We start from the raw sequence: 19,588 nt of genomic DNA, 5'->3' as shown, positions 1-19,588 counted from the left end.
TGTGTGACCTTTATTTACCCTCAAATGATACAAATTGCATGACAAGTTTTTAATGACTAAGTTGCAAAAATATGGCTAATGTAGCAAATGTGATACAATTTAAACACATGTGCAGATTATAATTTTATATATAAATATTTTTTAATACATGTAGTCTAAAGGTTCAACATACACTCCATTATCAGAAAAATAAAGATTTCTGGCAGTTATTTCATGGTTCAGGTTTTAAAGGGCTGGTTTTGCTGGTGCCCGTGTCACTGCTGGCAGCATCATGAGTTAATGTTACAGGCATTAAAAGTCCTGTTGTAGTCATGAAAAAGCAATGACAGAGCTACATTAAAGTAAAGAGAATATTAAAGTCAGTGATCATCAAAAAGATATAAAACTGTATTCATTATCGTTTTTTTTATTTATTATTATAATAAAAATAGATTTATTATATCAAATTACAATCACATTAATGCTTTTAGATTTGTTTTTGTTTACATTAGTAAAGAGTAACCCATTTTTCTTCTATGGTCTACTACCACTTATGTGATGTTGCCTTATTTTATTTTTAATCCCTGTGACTCAAAGTGCACAACACTCCACTCTTTGGTCTGAGTGTGCCAGCATCCAGGATGTCAAAGGTCTGTCCCGGGACGAGAGTGAAGTCAAACCTCTGGAGCAGTTTGGCCATCACCACTTTAGCCTCCATCTAAAAAAAAAAAAAAAAACAACAGCGCCCACAGAGATGAGTCAGTGTGTTTATAGGTGAGCGGGTCTTCACATTATGTTGTCATCCTCACCTGAGCAAAGTTCTTTCCCAGGCACGCACGAGGACCGAGGGAAAAAGGGTAGTAGCAGTAATAAGGCCTTGTTGAACAGACAAGAGACAGCCTCAGTTACTGTGAACCATTTTTCTCATTAGGTAATAATGACCGAAAACAAGAATAAAACATGTCAGCATGGTGAAACAGTGTGTTTCTTACTTGGGAGCATCTGGGTGAAATCTCTCTGGATCAAATCTCAGTGGATCCTTGAAGAATCTCTCCAGTCTCCCACTCGCATAGGAGCTGAACTAAACATTAGAACAGTTTATTATTTATCTCGATTCCAGGTAACTTTTTTTTTTTAAAGGACTTAAGCTGGTGGGGGGGCTGTTTGGGTTCTGTTTGAGTAAATGATTAGAAGCATACACACCCATCTTCAAACCAAAAGGTATTAAAACATATTTAAAATCTTCACAACTTACAAGAGCAACAAATCCTCCAGGTATGTGGATCCCATCAATCACCATGTCTTCAGCAATATGACGAGATGTGCCCGGAGCTGTGGGGTACATTCTCAGAGTCTCTTTTAACACCTGGGGGAAGATTACAAGGAATACGTGTAATGTGTATGTGTTAGTCTGCATTTAACCCAGTGAAGCAGTGGGCAGCCACTGACTACTGAGCTATCCCTGCCTGTAAACTGGTCTTGTGTCATAACACACGAGATGCAGCCTTTGATTGTTAGTTGACAAACTTTGATTTTTAATCTCATGGATTCACACTAAAAACATTACCACAATTTTCAAATTGCCACATGTACCTGTGACAGGTAGACCAACTTGCCCAGGTCATCGTAGCTTATTTCACATTTCATCCCAATAACATCGTCCACTTCTTTCTTCGCTCTGAGAAATGAGAAAACTCCATAAGAAACCAAAGTTCACTTGTTCTAATGGAAACTGATGTCTGCTATATTTTGAGTTCTTACCTTTCCAGTATATCAGGATGTCTTCCAAGTTCCATGATGCAAAACGCCAGCTGATTGGCTGTCGTTTCTTGGCCTGAAATAGCACAAATGCTTTAAAATCGAATCACAATACCACCTTAAAATGAACCAACTCACCCGAGCGTTTGTATTCTTAATATCGAAACAAATCTTTTGATTGAAAAATCAAGTGAAAGCAGTTCCAACAAACTATATATGAAGCACGCTGCTGTTTTTCAATTGCTTAGCAGTTTTGAAACTAGAGGTCAGTCAGCGTAAACAAGAACACTGGACATTCATGAGGAAAAGACCAAAGACACCATAAATACATGTCTATACAAAGACAACATAAACAATGTAGCTTTAAGGCACTGCAATACATTTGTCACTTTTGAGACCTAGAGACTATTAGTCTTTATGGACCAACTGGGTTCTGGACTTCATGACCAACAGGCCGCAGTCTGTGAGGATCCACAATGTCTCCTCATCTTCCATGCTCCTCAGCACTGGCTCCCCTCAGGGCTGTGTGCTAGGACTCCTCCTGTTCACGATGCTTACATATGACTGCTCACCAAACCACCCTGGCTGTCAAACTAAGGTTTGCGGATGCATCACAAACAACGATGAGACCGGCAACAGGAAGGAGGTGGAGCACTTGGAGGATTGGTGCAGGAAAAAAAAACAAGAAAAAAAAAAAAACTGCTTAAATGGGAAGACCACCAAGGAAATTGTGGACTTCAGGAGAGGAAGACACAGGTTCTGCAGTTGAAGTAGTACTCAGCTACAAGTACCTGGGTATGCACCTGGAAAAACAACACTTCCTGTCTGATCAGGAAGGCACACCAGAGGCTCTGCTTCCTGAGGCGGTTGAGGTGTGAGAGACTTGAGCTCAGTCCACATCTCCTTTTACAGAAGTGCGGTGGAGAGTGTTCTGTGCTCCGGCATCAACGTGTGGCACAGAAACTGCACTGTGGCAGAGAGGAAAACTACAGAGGGAGGTGAAGGCTGCACAGAGTTGTCAGAGGCAGCCTACCAACCATCACAGAAATATACACCTGATGCAGGAAGAGGGGCACCTGTATCATGAAGGACCCCACTCACCCAGCACACTCTTTGTCCCACTCCCTCAGGCAGGAGGCTGAGGAGCATTACATGCAAAACCTCCAGACTGAGAACAGGCTTCATTCCAGAAGCTGTGAGACTTCTCGGTACATAATGGACGAGAAACTGCAACTGTAGCGCCTTAATCACTACGGATACTTTGCTGCTAAAATATTTATATCTATACTCCATACTGTTACTCAGGTTGCTGCACTTCTCTTACTTGTATAGTTTACTAGTATTTGATACCATTTTATTACTTGTTAATGGAAAACCGGGACCGTGGGTACATAAAATCGTTGCAACTAATGTAAACATGCGATGAGAATGACAACGCTTCCTTGAATTTCCATCTTTTATATACAGTCTTTTGTAATGTACACAGCTCATTTAGTCAGTAATTTATGTTCGTGTGCATTATATGCATGTTGTGAATAACTGGAGCAAAACTTGCCAATAAATACAATTATATAAAAATTCACACTAAAGATTGTGACCATGACGTAACTATGCGAGCTGCAGGAGCCCGTCACTGGAGGAGGGACGGGTCTGTCACACAGCATTTTAAACATTAAAGCTGAAATAGAAACTCACCAGCAATGATGAATGTCACCAAATTGTCCAACATAAACTGGTCATCTTCCTCAGTCATGCTTTTCTCTGAAATAATAAGAACATTGACATGTTAATTAATATTTGATTTCTTTGTCTGTCCTGTACTTACCCCGCATTTTAAAATTATCAGTCAGGTATTTATATTCTGCCTCCATTCATAAACATAAACAAAAACCTCCATGGCTAATACGATGGTAGGATGATAAATATTTAATTTATTGCATATTTTAGAGATTCTTTTGTTCCAGCAGCTGAAATACTACTACTAGTAAACTTACTAAGAATTAAGAATAACTGAGTAAGTGATTAAGCAAACAAACAAAAACACAAGAGCTACTGCAGCAGGCTGCCATGCAGCATGGCGCCGTCCCTCACGCTGACAATGCGATGTCTTTTCATTCATCTTCATTGTATTTCTTTACTCTTTGTGTAATATTGATAGCAGTTTAAAATCTGTTCTTTCCCACCACAAAGAATCTATAATATCGCTCTTATCCAGTCTAATCAAATGTCAGATTTAGGGGCTACAACCTTGGTTGGCAGTTTTGATGATTTGTGTCAGGATGTCCTTGGGAACCTCGTCACCGTTTTCAATGGCGATCTTCCTCTCGTGGATCCACTGAGCTCCAGTTGTACGGAGCAGGCGGCACGCTTCCCTCACCTCATTAATATATGATCTGTTCTTTGGATTGAACTGGAATTGCAGATTGAACAATTTAACATGTCACACTGTTAACAAGGCTTTTGTCAAACATACTTCATACTAAACAAAAAAGAATCTACATCTCAAATACCTCAAAAAATATGTCTCTAATATAGGTAACCATTCCTTTCAGACATGTCTCAATGGCTTTAGGGAAAGGTGAACTATTCTTCAAGAGGTCCAAGTCCACCCCAAAGGCAACCTGAAATTTATCAAGAAAAAATATATAAGTATACACACACTCACCCTGTAGAAACTGTAAAATTGACTGTAATATAAAACCTTAGCAATAACATCCAGAGTGACACAGTTGACAAGATGGAGCATATTAGCTTCTGTTTTATTGTCAGCAAGCTCTGCAAGTTTATCCATCAGTTTCTCTGCCCTCTCATTGAAGGTTCCCATTAGACCTCTCAGATACCTGGAAGTAATGATAGCTTTAGACAGAGAAGCAGCACATCCAAGACATCCCAACAAACCATCACAGAAATTCATTAAAGGATAATGTTCAACAGAAAAAAGGGAAATGTTTCCAACCCTGAACAAGTGGTTAATCAAGGAGACCGTTGTGTGTTTTTGTGATAACTGAAACTCACAGGCTGCTGAACGCAGGGTCCATGATGCGGCGCTGTTTGTACCACTGCTCATGATCCCGTGCTGTTACCAGCCCATTGCCTAAGAGCCTTCAAAGAAGACAGTTGACAAAATACTTTTTCACAAATTTGAAAAAAAATATAAGGATTTAAACAGTTTGGATTTGTCAGCTGATTTTTACTTTGTTAAACTGAGATTACAGGATAGTATTATATCCGTTTTAATCTTAGTAAAAGGAATTGAACTAACCACAGCATCACAAAGCTCACGTCTACCACTAAATATTGGTAAATGAACGCAAGTCGCACACTGGTATCTGCTCATATCAGCCTTACCAAACTCAAAAAAAGTGCGTGTGGTGGGGGGGTTAGCGTGTTATTTACCCTGGACAGGTCACCATCCTGTTAATCTAACCTGTGCTCAGACAGAACCCAAGCAAACACATGGAGAACATGCAACCCCCACGCAGAAAGGCCGGGACAGATGTTGGATTTAAACCCAGGTCTTTATTACTAACTCTGCTTTTGAATTAGTGCATCCTTATAAAAATTAAAAGCGAATGAAGCAGACTGATAAGTCAGTGTTACCTCTGACCAAACAGGTTGGAAAGTCTCTTGTAAGAAAATGCATCCTTGGAGTACTTTGAGGACATCAAGATTACCTGAAGCCAGAAGCAAAACGACAGAAAAGCATTTAACAGAAAGAGGACTTCGTGCCAATTTTATCGAGAGTTATGCTTTTTGATACAAAACAAACTTCATTATTTCACACTCTGAAGTTAACTGCGGGATTTACCTTTGTTGCTTCTGGATATGACACAGACACTAGAACATAATGAAGAGCATTTATCCTGCACACAGGCCCATACTCCTCTGCCCTGTAAACGACATGCTGTCATTTAAATGATACACTTAAACATCATTGACACTGAAATGCTATTTTCAACTGCACAAAAACATAGTTTGTACTTAACTTACCACTCTAGGAATTGTTCATGTACATTTCCACCATTTTTTAATATCCTTGAAAACGTTGGTGAATGTCCGAGGAGAAAACTGGGGAGAAGAGCTTTAAATTAACAAGATCAGTCGCACATAATGTCAGCACAAGTGTTTTACCCAACAACTTTACCTACCTGTCCCTCGGTGGGCCGGGTACGTGGTCATATTTCATATGAATGTGTTTTACGTACAAGCAGTATGCAAGAAACGCAACGATAAGCAGAAAGAAGAGAAATGTAAGAGCCTGAAGTGCCAAAGTCAGAAGTGTGCTGAAAACTGCCATCCTGATGGTTGTCCTTTCTGTTAGGAAGTCCGCTGCAGATAACGCCGCAAAAGGTCCCACAAGGCGACACAAAGGGGCCTCAGGGGGTCACAAGCTGATGTACTCTTAGTAGGAAGGTTGTGTTAAGAAGGGCATCCAGCGTAAAATCTGTGCCAAAATCAAACATGCAGATCCACCCACTGCTGCGTAAACAATGAGCTGTTCATCAAGCACTCCAAGACTAGCAGTTAATGCAACACTTGATCATTGCACTGTGGCACAAGGTCAGGTAACTTTCAAGGATATAAATCACTCATTCAGAAAATAGAAACCACTTTTTTTTCCCTCAAAGTGAGGAAGTAGGATATTTAAACATGTACTCTAATTAATTCCTTGCTAAAGCACACTTCAAGCAGGACAGTGTACAGAGACACACCGAATGATCAAAGCTGTCAAATTACTTCTTCTTCCTCTCAGCTCCAACAATAGCTGTGCTCTGGTGCTCAAACAAATAGTACTGCACCTCTGATTGTGTCTCCATGTCACCTGCTATGGAATAAATGGAAGTGGGAACAGGTGCGCTGGAGAGGCAACAGAAAGACAACCCCCACAATGGGTGAAGGATACAGTCCATTTCTCTCTCCTCATCTTTCCTGACTGACTTTTCTCTAGTTTTAGGGTCCTCGTCACTACACTAGGGCATGCTCCTGCAACACAGCAGTAAATGCATTTGAAATGAGCCATTCTCACAATGTGTGCTTCCCACTGGGCCGACAACTGTAGATAATAGTGTTTTTCCATGGCCTGATGGAGCGTGTTCTTAACCTGTGTGACGTCATCTAGCTCATCCTGTTAAAAGGAATATATCAATTTAAGAAAAGCGCATACATGCCTGCCTAAAAAAGTAGAAAATTATAGCATTTACAGTTTTCATTTTATTTTTTGCACCCCTGGTCCTCTCCATTTCTCTCATTCCTTCTGCAAGTCTCTCCATTCCCTCAGCCTTTGCCCAGAAACCCACCATCAAAGTACTTGTTTATAGTTTAGGCCAAGTTAAAAAAAAAGAAGAAGAAGAAAAGTAGCAGTTCTCCATCACGCTGGTTACTTCAGGGGTCTCAAGACTGACTCAGAGGGATTCAGGGTTCAAAACTCATTTTACTGTCATTCAGCACTACCTCAGGAAAGCGATGCAGAACAAAAATATGTGGCATGAGCTCAAATAAAAACACAAAAAACCTCATTGCAATGTTTAAAAAGAGGCAAGTGTGAGACATAAATAAATGTAAAATAACAAAAAACAGTGCTGCATATTTGAAAACACAAATAAAAATGATTCAATTATTGCACAAGAGAGCCGATGAGCTGATTGCACTGGAAATTCCTTCTTGACAGATTTGTAGAGTATAATAATCTACAAAATAGCAGCTGTTTGAGCTGTGCAACAGTCTGATGGTGGTTGCAAAGAAGCTTCCACAGAACTGCAATGACCTGCACCTCTACGTTACTGTCTGCCTGAAAGCAGGAGTGAGAACAGACCGTGGTCAGGGTGTGAGGTGTCCCTGATAAGGTTTTTTGCAGCGTTATTGGGCCAGGCCCTAAATAGATGGCAGGGTGGCTCCACTTGTCCTCGTTCTCATGCTAGAGATATGCTGCTTGTCAGCACACTCTCAGCGGTGCTTCTTTAGGAGGTGGTGAGAACATCTGGACTCAGATGTGACCTTTTCAGCCTTTCTTGATCAGTGAGGTGGTGTGCAGGGACAGACCATACATCACATCAACTCCCAGGAAGTTCATGTGCTCCATGCTCTCTGCTGCGGTGTCGTTGATGTAGAGCAGTCTGAACGAGGGGTTTCTTCCTGTAGTCAGTCACCAGTTTCTTGGTTTCATTCACATTCAGGAGAAAGTTGTTGTTGCTGATCCACACTGTGAAAAGCTCCACTATCTCTCATCGCTGTCCTGGATCAGACCCACGGCTGTTGTATTCACAGTATACAAAAATCTGTGGAACAATCGTGTCATCATGTCAAGGCTATAGTCACTTAAGCAGGTGACTGAGGGTTTCTTTGGCGCTGGGATGATGTGATTTGTAGCAGGATGGCACAGCATCTTGGAAGCATGCAGACTTAAACAAAAAAAATTCTGTGGGATCTCAAAATTTATTTTCATTTTCATAACATGCAGCACTTTTATGAAAATCTTGGATGCTATGCAGGCACAAAAGGTTCCTTTGCTCACTGGTTATTAAAAAAAGTCACATCAAACTATGTGATGATTTTGTGCAAGATTAAAATGCTAAGTGCAAACGTTATTATACCAGCACTCCCCATGATGTTACCATATATATTATCATAATGAAGACATAAGCATGATTACATTCATTTCATATGAATTTACAGTGTAGTTCATACATGACACAATTTTTTCTTTAAATTCTTTTTTTTTTTTTAAATCACAAGTTTTAGACAGGAATAAAAATCAAATCAGTTTTACCCTTTAAACCAGATGTGTCAAACATGAGGCCCGGGGGCCAAATTGGCCCACGGCCATTAATATTACGGCAATGAAATAAAATTTTAAAAAAGAAGAGAAAATCCATTCTGTTCTTGACAAGGATCTTTTTACACATTTATTTCTACAATTTAGACTCAAAGAGTTGTGCTGATTTCACTTACTAAAGAAGCATTTCTAAATCATGTAGCAAAACTGAGACATAGTGTTGAAGCTGTACTTTCTTTTCCCTATATTAATATATCTCAGGGACCAAAAATAGACCACTTTTTATGTAAAGTCCTTTAAGATCATTTATTTTTGTAATCCCTGTGACTCAAAGTGCACAACACTCCACTCTTTGGTCTGAGTGTGCCAGCATCCAGGATGTCAAAGGTCTGTCCCGGGACGAGAGTGAAGTCAAACCTCTGGAGCAGTTTGGCCATCACCACTTTAGCCTCCATCTAAAAAACACAACAGCGCCCACAGAGATGAGTCAGTGTGTTTATAGGTGAGCGGGTCTTCATGTTGACTTACGCTGTCATCCTCACCTGAGCAAAGTTCTGTCCCAGACACGAGCGAGGACCGAGGGCAAAGGGGTAGTAGCAGTAATAAGGCCTTGTTGAACAGACGAGAGACAGCCTCAGTTACTTTGAACCGTTTCACTCATTTAGTCTGAGATAATAAAGTGTGTGCAAATATTAAACATAATGTTTAATGTTTAAACATTATGTTTAAACATTAAACACACTGTTTCAGCATGGTGAAACAGTGTGTTTCTTACTTGGGAGCATCTGGGTGAAATCTCTCTGGATCAAATCTCAGTGGATCCTTGAAGAATCTCTCCAGTCTCCCGCTCACATAGGAGTTGAACTAAATATGAGAAGATTTAATTTTACATTTTAACCATAAATGTATTTGTAATTGCTTGAATAAGACCTCATTTTTTATCATCATCATCATCATCATTTATTTATTTATATAGCACTTTAAAAACACACCTGGTAGACCAAAGTGCTGTACACTACTAATATGCACATAATAATAAAACCAAACATAGCAATAAAGTTAAAAAACAATAAAAATGTCAGTTACCCAGGGAGTTAAAAGCCAGGGAATAAAAATAGGTTTTTAATAAAGACTTAAAAACTGGCACTGATGCAGCCTGTCTAATATGGAGAGGAAGGTTATTCCAAAGCATCGGCGCGGCAACAGAGAACGCTCGGTCTCCTCTAAGTTTCAGCCGTGACTTTGGGACCGAAAGCAGCAACTGCTCAGCTGACCGAAGGGAACGAGTGGGGACGTGGGGCTTCAACAAGTCAGACAAATAAACAGGTGCCAGACCATTTAGAGATTTAAAAGCCAATAAAAGGACTTTAAAACGGATCCTGAATTCAATTGGAAGCCAGTGTAAAGAGGCCAAAATCGGAGTGATGCGATCAAATTTTCTTCTGCCAGTTAAAAATCGTGCCGCAGCATTTTGCACTAATTGCAAGCGTGACAAAGTGCCCTGCCCAACCCCTGTTAAAAGAGAATTACAATAATCTAAACGTGAGGTAATAAAGGCATGAATAACGCTTTCCAAGTCACGCTTGGAAAGAAAGGGCTTAACCTTTGATAAACGTCTGAGGTGATAAAATGCTGATTTTACCACGCCGTTTACATGGTCATCAAAGGTGAGTGCAGAATCAATTTTAACTCCGAGATTTGTGATCGAACTCTTTAGTTGGGAAGTCAAAGCTGCAAGATCAACATCCAGAGTATGAGAAGAACGATTTGGGCCAAATAAAATTGCTTCTGTCTTCCGATCATTAAAATTTAAAAAGTTTTTTGCCATCCATGCTTTGACATCAGTAAGGCAGTCAAGCAGAGGTCTAGTTGGGAGACTATCAGAATGACTAAAAGGTAAGTAGAGCTGGCAGTCATCTGCGTATAGATGGAATGGCACTTTATACTTTCGGAAAATCGCGCCAAGAGGCAAGAGGTACAATGAAAACAATAACGGCCCAAGAATAGATCCCTGTGGAACACCCCAAAGAGGATGAAGCCGACCCCAACTTAACACAAAATGTCCTATTTAAAAGATAGGACTTTAACCACAAAAGTGCCGAACCAGTAATTCCCACACAGTGCTGTAAGTGGGAGATCAGCAAATCGTGATCCACAGTGTCAAATGCAGCTGTCATGTCCAACAAGACCAGCACTGCATATTTACCACGGTCTGTCGCTATCAGGATGTCATTCATAACTTTTACGAGGGCTGTCTCCGTGCTGTGGAATGGCTTAAAGCCGGACTGAAAGATTTCTGACAATTTAGAGTCATTCAAGTAGTCCATCAACTGAGTATAAACAATCCTTTCCAGAATCTTACTAAGAAAGGGAAGCTTAGAGATGGGTCTAAAATTTGATATGACTGAACTGTCTAAGCCTGGTTTCTTAAGTAAAGGATGTATGACTGCATGCTTAAATTCCCTAGGTACTTGACCAGACAAAAGACTAGTATTAATTTTATGTTTTTCTGACAACTTTGTGACAGTTTATACATACACTACCAGTCAAAGGTTTGGACACTTTTCTTATTCAATGTTTTTTTCTGTTTTTTTCATGAGTATTTACATTGCAGATTTTCACTGAACGCATTAAAACTTTGAATGAACTCATATGGAATTATGTAATAAACAAAAAAGTGCGAAAGAACTCAAAACATGTTTTATATTTTAGATTCTTCCAAATAGTCACCCTTTGCACTCTTGGCATTCTCTCGATGAGCTTCTTGAAGTCATCGCCTGAAATGTTTTTCCAACAGTCTTGAAGGAGTTCCCAGAGATGCTGAGCACTTGTTGACTCTCTTGCCTTCACTCTGCGGTCCATCTCATCCCAAACCATCTCCATTGGTCAGGTGACTGTGGAGGCCAGGCCATCTGACGCAGCCCTCCATCCCTCTCCTTCTTGGTCAAACAGCCCTTACACAGCCTGGAGGTGTGTTTGGGGTCATTGTCCTGTTGAAAAATAAATGATGGTCCAACTAAACAAAAACTGGATGGGATGGCATGGCACTGCAGAATGCTGTGTTAGCCATGCTGGTTCAGTGTGCCTCCAATTTAGAATACTAAATTGAGACTCTTGGTCTTTCCTGGTGCGCTCCTCAAGTGAGCCAGTTTCATTGTAGCGCTTGATGGTTTCTGTGAATGCACTTGGGGACACATTCAAAGTTTTAGCAATTTTCCGGACTGACTGACAGACTTTCTTTACTTAGAATTCATATAATGGCGAGAACCAATCAGCTAACAGGTGACTACATCATGAAGCTTATTGAGAGAAGGCCAAGAGTTTACAGCGCTGTCAACAAAGTTAACAGTGGCTACTTTCAGGAATCTATAAAACATATTTAGAGTTAATTATCTTTTTTTCTTCGCTACATAACTCCATATATCTTGCTTCATATATTTGTTGTCTTTAGTATGTAGTTATCATTTAGACTTACAAACATATTAAAAAGAAAATGACTCACAACAACGCTAAATCCCCCGGGTATGTGGATACTGTCAATCACCATGTCTTCAGCAACATCACGAGACATGCCTGGAGCTGGGGGGTAAATTCTTAGAGTCTCTTTTAACACCTGAAGGAAGGTTACAATGAGAAGTGCACACTTTGGGTGAGTTATTAAAATAAATAAATGAATAACTAAATTTACCACATGTACCTGTGACCAGTGTTGCCACAGTTACTTTGAAAAAGTAATATATTACGGACTACTGATTACTCCTTCCAAAAGTAACTTAGTTACTTTACTGATTACTTTATTTTTTAAAGTAACTAAGTTAGATTACTAGTTACTTTATTAGTTACTTTCAGAAGCTGCCAATAACACTCCCCACTGCCTCAACATAAAAACATCAACCGATTTTGCCAATACTCACTTTATTGGAAGTGTATTTTAACAGTAATGTCAACAATATATCTCCTGACATTTGAAGTTGAACTTAAAACTTTTTTCCTGACAGAAATACTTGTTTGTATGAAAATAAAGACAGTCTTGTTACTTCACTTAACATAAATACTTTTTATAAAAAAACAAACAAACAAACAAACAAAGAGTCTTTCTTGACTTCCCTTAAGATACTTTTTATACCATCCACATGTAAGCACTATTGTCTGCTTTTGTAACTTTGGACTAATCTTATGAAAAAAAAAAAAAAGAGACTGCAGGTCCAACTTAAATTGCCTTACTTCCTTGCAGGTAATTGTTTTAAGTTAATCAACTTGAAAACTTTAATAAGTTTATTAAGTGACTTTGATAAACTTAATTCAATTACTTGTAAATAGTTATTTAAATTGGATTCCCCATTCTCTGTTTTTTCAGTATATGTTGTCATCGCATGTTATGGGGGAAACAGTAGAGTGGAGCGAGTAAACCAGTGGTTGTACCTCATTAACAGAAGCTTCTCAAACCTTTTGTCAGAAAGTCGATTTCTTTTAGGCGTGAGCACCAAACCTCCCAGAGTAAAAAGTCGCTCCACAGGAGCACTTGATGGGGTTGGAGTGTTATACTTTAAAAAAATTGTCTTTATGCTTGAAAATTTATGCAGAATCTGAAGGTCGTAGCCTGACATCAGGTAGTCCATGACTTCTTTTTCTGCAGAATAGGTCTCCTCCTCTGGCTCTGCCTCAAAAGTGAAAAAGTCCATCTCACCTTGGCTGCTAGATGTAGTAGCACTGGGCACACTGGCAGGGTTTTTTGCCAGAGGAGCAGTGGTGCAACACTCTGCTGTCAGAAGCTGTTTTACTCGCTCCCTCCTTCCTGCATCTCTCAGCCATCAGAGTTTGAATTTTGGACAACTGGCAGCTGCAAGAAGGGCATCTTTGTCATCCAGCACACCGGCGAAACGAGTCTGAATAGCCTAAAAAACATAATTGATATTTTTATGCCTACAATTTATTATGTTATTGAATTATTTGCAAACCATGCCTAATATGAGATCAGTATTATGGATTAATTTTGTTTTAGGTTACTTGTAAACATTTTAATTGTTTTAATCTTATTTTTCAATGATAATTAATATTCTGTTCCATGTTTGTGAATTGTATGAAGCAAAAAAATCTGACTAATTTCAAGATAGAGCGTACCTGTACAATGGCATCTGGAAGGCCTGCAGTCATCCTGGAGAGGTCATCTTTCACAGCCTGGGTCTTCTGCATCAGAACTTCAAGTGTTGGTAGTAAAGTTCCATATGGACAGTCGCCTTGTAAAATGTCCAGTGCTGCAGTCAGAGGTTTCATGGCCATGCAGTACTCATGCAGGAACTGGTATTCTTGATCTTTGAAGCACTTCAGTCCTAGCTTTGTGCACAGAGTATTCAGCTCACCCATGGGGATTTCTGCAATTCTCTTTACAGCATCAAAAAAGGAATTCCACCTTGTGGATGTTGGTATTAGGAGCTTTCTTTTGCTGATTTCTTCCACTGTTTCTGATGCAAGTGTAGATCTACTCGATTTGGTCCAAAGAGCTGTGCATTTTGCTGTGCTGCTCCTATACACAGCCCTGCTCTCTGCATTGGTTGTTAAATGTTTCTCCACATCACGTGTGCAAATTATGTTGATGGTGTGCGAAGCACACCTGCGGTGCGGGGGAAGAGACAGCTGACCATCACTTTCATTCTCAGCAGAGAGGATTTCTGACAGATCAGAAAAAGTGACATCATCGTCTTTGGGGCTGGACTCTTCCTCCTCCGTCTCATCATCGGACTCCGTGACAGGATGATAAACTTGAAACGCCTTAACAAAGTTGGATCCATTATCAGTAACTGTTGCAACTACTTTGTTGAGTAATCCATAAGAGGAGTGGATGTTTTCGATTTCTGTACCAATGACATCATACATGTGTCTACCACGAATTCGCCTACATGCTAATGCAACCTTGTGACGCTCTAATGTGGTTCTACTGATCCAGTGGAGCGTTACTCCCATATAGCTTCTGTTGTTAGCAGTCCAAATATCCGCGGTAGTTGAAACAAAGTCAATCTCATTCAGTGTGGCCTTCAAATTTCTCTCCATTTCTGTAAACTCCTTCTCCAAGTAAGAAGTAAAAGTCGTTCGGTGAGGCAGCTCGGCATTAACAGAAGTAGGGATCTTTTTTATTATGGCACGAAACGAGGGCGAGTCAACAGTGTTTATAGGTAGCATTTCTTCTACAATATACTGCGCGACCAACTTCTTCAATTCTTCATCACTTACTGGTTTTGCACCAAAGTCCAACTTTTGTTGTTTGGGGGGTGTAGGACCTTCTGCGGAAGTCACGGCTCTCTGCTTCGGACCACTTGGTGGGACTCTCTCTGTGAGTTTGACTGTGCTGTGCTGCGACTCCAAATGTTTCTTTAAGTTTGACGTAGTGTTTTTGAAGGTAGATAACACTTTTTCGCCAACACAGAGTGTACAACGAACCTTAATATTTAAATCTTTAGTTGACAGAAACTCAAAATAGTGACCATATTTCCAGCTAAAGAACGAACATCTCTCTCCCTCCATTGTTGTTTACACTTTTTTACGTCGCTGGCTGCTTGTGAGCGGGAAACGTGACCTGTCGCTTATGTGACGTTTCACGACACGTATGCGTTTGTCATCCGCTGAGACGAAAAGAAAAAACCAAATCTTTTTGCTTAAAAAAAAATAGTAACGCACAGTGGTTTGGACAAGTAACTTTAATCTGACTACTGTTATGGAAATAGTAATGCGTTAGATTAGTCGTTACTGAAAAAGGGGTCATATTCGGAGTAACGCGTTACTAAGCAACGCGTTACCGGCATCACTGCCTGTGACAGGTAGACCAGCTCTCCTAAGTCGTCATAGCTTATGTCACGTTTCATCCCAATGACATCATCGACCTCTTTCTTTGCTCTAAGAAATAAAAATATAATTTAGAAAACCAAAAATTCACTCTATATATTACACAGTTATAACTGCAGAAATATTACCTTAGTCATCTTTAGAGGTTAACACAGGTCATAGGAGTAAATATGTAGAAACAGATGTAAAACTACATTTTTTATAGAGAAAAATGCACATCTACATAAATGTCTGTGGGCTTGAGATTTATATAATCTCAGGATTGGGAATATTTTTGATGTTTGATATTTGGATGGATCAAATTAGAAGAAGTTGTTTTCACACAACGGGTTGACAGTCAGATCTGAGGCACACACTGATTGTAAGAACTGGATCTATCAGACTGACTGTACAACAAGTGTGTCATGGCAAGAAGATTTCTGAAGATCTCAAAGACTTTTGTTTAAGTCTTCTTTACTTGTAGGACCTTATAGGTTCAGTCAGATCATGTTTCAGGTTATATTCATGCAAAAATATAGAAAATTGTAAACAGAAAGTGTAAATTGTTGAGTTCTGTTTGACTTCTTACTTCTCTAGTATTTCAGGATGTCTTCCAAGCGCCATGATGCAAAAACCCAGTTGATTGGCTGTTGTTTCTTGGCCTAAAATGTTGCCAGTTTGTCAATAATGCGTCATGTAACAAAAATAAATCATACGTTTCTTTTTCTTGATTGCTATTTTATTCATTTGCAAATGTTATCGTCCTTGTCACAAACAAAGTTTGAAAAGAGTATGTGGCGGAGCGTGGTCTGTGGCGCGGCTATGGGGAAGGCGGACACACCTGAGTGCCATCAGCTCATAACACCTCAACTGCATTTAAGTCTGGACTGGTGTCTTGGGTGAGTTGTTGTTGGTGTGTTTGGCTGACAGCTTAAAAGCTGCATCCGAGTTGTAAATGACAACCGAAATAAAGAAGAAATGCTGAAAAGTGTTGAAACGTGGTCAGGTCTGTCATGCATCTTTTACAGAGTAATAAATATATATACACATTTTTTTCTTTTGGGGGGGGGGGGGGGGGAATTTGAGACAAACAGTCAGTAACCAGTGTTGGTCAAGTTACTTGAAAAAAGTAATCAGTAACTAATTACTGATTACTTCCCCCAAAAAGTAATCCCGTTACTTTACTGATTACTTATTTTCAAAGGTAATTAATTACTTAGTTACTTTTTAAAAACACGATTTGCAACCTGAATAGGTGATAAAGCGATAGATCTTTCAGCCCAGTTCTACTTTTTCTACATAATCCATCATACAAAATGTAATCAAATGGAAAAGCATCTTTTTAAAACTTGTTTTATTAGTTTTAATCTTTTAACTTTATGCATCAAACAAAAATTTAATTATCTGCAACATTCTCTGACTTGAATAAATTAGTTTAACATTTAAACCTATTTTCTGCACATTCCAGCACATAAAATAATTTTTTGTGTGTGTTTACACTCAGTCTTTCAAATAGATGCAAGTAAAACACAGCAGAAAATAAATAAAGTCAAAGACTCAGCGGTCCTGTTGCTCTATTTTCACCTGTAAAGCAGGAGTGGGGCAGGCGGAGGTTTACCCTGGTGCAGGTGTGCCGCAGCGGTCAGTGGAAGAATCCGCGAGTTTCTCTGTGAGTTTCCCATTACGTCGTTGTGCACTCGGTGCTTGTTTGGAAGTTTAGGGGTTTTTTTCGCTGTAAAAAGAAGTTTTCTTCCCACGCACAATGGACACTAATGTTTTTGTCACTTTTTATGGAATCAAACTCAAAGTAAGGTCAGTACTTCCACGCTTTAAACGCTGCACGCTCATACTCTCTCCCGCACTCGATATATGATCCATTGTTGATGCACACAGCTGTTGCCACGAACGTCGCACTCGCTTACGTCAGTGTCATGAGACATTCTCGCAAAAAAAAATAAATCACGGTTTTAGTAACGCAGTAACGCAGCGTTCCCACGGGAAAGTAACGGTAATCTAATTACCGTTTTTGCAATAGTAATCCCTTACTTTACTCGTTACTTGAAAAAAGTAATCAGATTACAGTAACGCATTACAAGCAACGCGTTACTGCCCATCTCTGTCAGTAACACAGGAACTAGAGTTGTGTGACACAGTGTGTGTGTGCAGATATTATGCAGCCCCTCTGGATAAGAAAGGACAGTTTTGTCCATGCTAAGTGAACACGTGTTTGAACGGTGATATCAGGATGCTCTACAATTAACATTAAACTGCAGCACACAGCAGCAGGATACAAATTCACAGACAACAGTGGCCACATTGTGTAAAACTGAAAATAAAACACACTCTTCAGTGCAGTGAGCTTCGTCTGACGCTACAAAGGAGCTTCCAGCTGCATTTCACACATCAAAGCTGAAACAACAGAGACTCACCTGCAATGAAAAATGTCACAAAATTGTCCAGCATAAATTCTTCATCTTCTTCAGTCATGTTTTCCTCTGAAATGAGGAGAGAATGGACAGATACATCGATATTTAACTTCTCCTGGTTTCCAACATTACTTACAAACCACATGCACCGAACTGAGAAGGCATCAAAAACTGTGGGTCACATTTGTTCTATTCACTTTGTCTCGTCACAAAGAGAATAAAATATTGCTCTAGTCTAGTCTAATGTGAAATTTGGGAACTCCAACCTTGGCTTGCAGTTTTGATGATTTGTGTCAGGATGTCTTTGGGGACCTCGTCACCGTTTTGCATGGCGGTCTTTCTCTCACTGATCCACTTGGCTCCAGTTGTACGGAGCAGGCGGCACGCTTCCCTCACCTCATTAACGTATCGTCTGTTCTTTGGATTGTACTGGAATGGCAGACTGAAGGGTTTAGCCTGGCATCCTGATAACAATGTTGTTGGCAGACATACTTCATAACAACAAACGCTGAAGTAATACCTCAAAAAATATGTCTCTAAGGTAGGTAACCATTCCTTTCAGACATGTCTCAATGGCTTTAGGGAAAGGTGAACTATTCTTCAAGAGGTCCAAGTCCACCCCGAAGGCAACCTGAAATATCAAGACATGGACACAACACGCTTAGAAACTTTTTAACAGTAAATTAAAACAAACGTAAAAGCTTGTGCCTTCATCAGAATTATGAAAAAAACAACAAAAAAAACCCACGTTGCATCTGTAAAACTGACTATGATACCTTACTAATAACATTCAGGGTGACACAGTTGAAAAGATGGAGCATATTAGCTTCTGTTTTATTGTCAGCAAGCTCTGCAAGTTTATCCATCAGTTTCTCTGCCCTCTCATTGAAGGTTCCCATTAGACCTCTCAGATACCTGGAAGTATGATAGCTTTAGACGGAGAAGCAGCACATCCAGGACATCCCAACAAACCATCACAGAAATTCATTAAAGGATAATGTTGCACAGAAAAAAAAAAAAGGGAGATGTTTCCAACCCTGGACAAGTGGTTAATCATACAGACTGTTGTGTCTTTATGTGGCAACTATGAAACTCACAGGCTGCTGAACGCAGGGTCCATGATGCGTCGCTGTTTGTACCACTGCTCATGATCCCGTGCTGTTACCAGCCCATTTCCAAAGAACCTGAAAAGATATTGAGAAAATTAATAAAAATAGCAAAATATGATTGCAACACAAATGATTTTAACTCTGTAAAAGTCAGGAGCTCAACAGATTACATTGTCACACAACAGGTTTTATTATTATCATAGTTAAATTGCTGCTAGCATGGCTACACAGCATGTTAAGTTACTGCTGAGTTGCATTTAGTTTGAACAGTAATGTATGGATACATAAATACAAACTACTTGTGGTCAGATGTTTACATATATTAATCATTGGCATGAATGTCAATTCATGTTTTAATGATTTCTTTGAACGTTTCTTTCTCTGGGGTGGAAAGACTGTGCAGTATATAACTGGCTTCACAAGTGTAAATTAATTTCACAGTGGGTCAAAATTATACAAACATCTTCAAATATCTACATACACTACTGTCATGATCCGGAGTTTGTGACTCCGTGTTTTGTTTTAGTAGTTATTATTATTCTGGGTTTTATTTTCATGTTCCTATGTGTTCCCCAGTCTGTGTGAAGTTTGTGTGTTGTGTCATTGCGTGTATGTGTTTCCTGTTTTATTTTGAAGGTCTGCGTCTTATGTGAGTGTTTTCAGTTTGCCTCCCTAGTCTCGTCACGTTAATCACTCCCAGCTGTGTCCCCCACCTGTGTGTAATCTCC

At 39.6% G+C, this 19,588-nt stretch overlaps 2 protein-coding genes across 4 annotated transcripts; both read right to left on the bottom strand.

The window, feature by feature from the left end:
• Positions 1–94: 94 nt before the first annotated feature.
• Positions 95–6,515, bottom strand: LOC146557503 (cholesterol 24-hydroxylase-like). Its single transcript, XM_085248305.1, has 15 exons — positions 5,886–6,515; positions 5,728–5,805; positions 5,546–5,627; positions 5,338–5,411; positions 4,753–4,839; positions 4,439–4,577; positions 4,248–4,358; positions 3,985–4,147; positions 3,433–3,498; positions 1,741–1,813; positions 1,573–1,657; positions 1,235–1,345; positions 972–1,060; positions 789–855; positions 95–697 (listed from the first exon to the last, which is right to left on the bottom strand). The coding sequence occupies exons 1-15, from the start codon at positions 6,032–6,034 to the stop codon at positions 557–559; spliced, it is 1,515 nt and encodes a 504-aa protein (XP_085104431.1). The 5' UTR covers positions 6,035–6,515; the 3' UTR covers positions 95–556.
• Positions 6,516–8,090: 1,575 nt separating this feature from the next.
• LOC146557502 (cholesterol 24-hydroxylase-like) lies at positions 8,091–18,932 on the bottom strand. Of its 3 annotated transcripts, XM_085248307.1 has the most exons (11): positions 18,849–18,932; positions 18,528–18,666; positions 18,272–18,382; positions 18,018–18,180; positions 17,755–17,820; positions 15,915–15,987; positions 15,313–15,397; positions 12,012–12,122; positions 9,285–9,373; positions 9,052–9,118; positions 8,091–8,964 (listed from the first exon to the last, which is right to left on the bottom strand). In XM_085248307.1, the coding sequence occupies exons 1-11, from the start codon at positions 18,869–18,871 to the stop codon at positions 8,812–8,814; spliced, it is 1,080 nt and encodes a 359-aa protein (XP_085104433.1). In that variant the 5' UTR covers positions 18,872–18,932; the 3' UTR covers positions 8,091–8,811. The 3 variants fall into 3 exon arrangements, 1 of the variants encoding a protein (XP_085104433.1); XR_014888774.1 differs by lacking the exons at positions 8,091–8,964; positions 9,052–9,118; positions 9,285–9,373; ... (5 more) ...; positions 18,528–18,666; positions 18,849–18,932 and adding exons at positions 11,461–11,499; positions 13,631–15,243 and having other exon boundaries at positions 12,012–13,404; XR_014888775.1 differs by lacking the exons at positions 8,091–8,964; positions 9,052–9,118; positions 9,285–9,373; ... (5 more) ...; positions 18,528–18,666; positions 18,849–18,932 and adding an exon at positions 11,461–11,499 and having other exon boundaries at positions 12,012–15,243.
• Positions 18,933–19,588: the final 656 nt, after the last annotated feature.

Source organism: Mchenga conophoros, linkage group LG15 (assembly GCF_057382185.1).
Source record: "Mchenga conophoros isolate Kocher_MC1m ecotype Shallow Benthic linkage group LG15, M_conophoros_male_GT1.1, whole genome shotgun sequence".
NCBI lineage: Eukaryota > Metazoa > Chordata > Actinopteri > Cichliformes > Cichlidae > Mchenga > Mchenga conophoros.
This window is presented reverse-complemented; position numbering and strand designations above follow the sequence as displayed.

Coding starts and splice junctions, on each gene's coding strand:
- LOC146557503 (XM_085248305.1), bottom strand. CDS start 6,034: ATGGCAGTTTTCAGCACACTTCTGACTTTGGCACTTCAGGCTCTTACA. Junction 4,148..4,247: donor TTAGAGACATATTTTTTGAG/GTATTTGAGATG, acceptor CTGCAATTCCAG/TTCAATCCAAAGAACAGATC. Junction 3,499..3,984: donor CATCAAAACTGCCAACCAAG/GTTGTAGCCCCT, acceptor TTATTATTTCAG/AGAAAAGCATGACTGAGGAA.
- LOC146557502 (XM_085248307.1), bottom strand. CDS start 18,871: ATGGACCCTGCGTTCAGCAGCCT. Junction 12,123..15,312: donor AGCTGGTCTACCTGTCACAG/GCAGTGATGCCG, acceptor ACCTTCCTTCAG/GTGTTAAAAGAGACTCTAAG. Junction 9,374..12,011: donor CCGGGGGATTTAGCGTTGTT/GTGAGTCATTTT, acceptor TCTCATATTTAG/TTCAACTCCTATGTGAGCGG.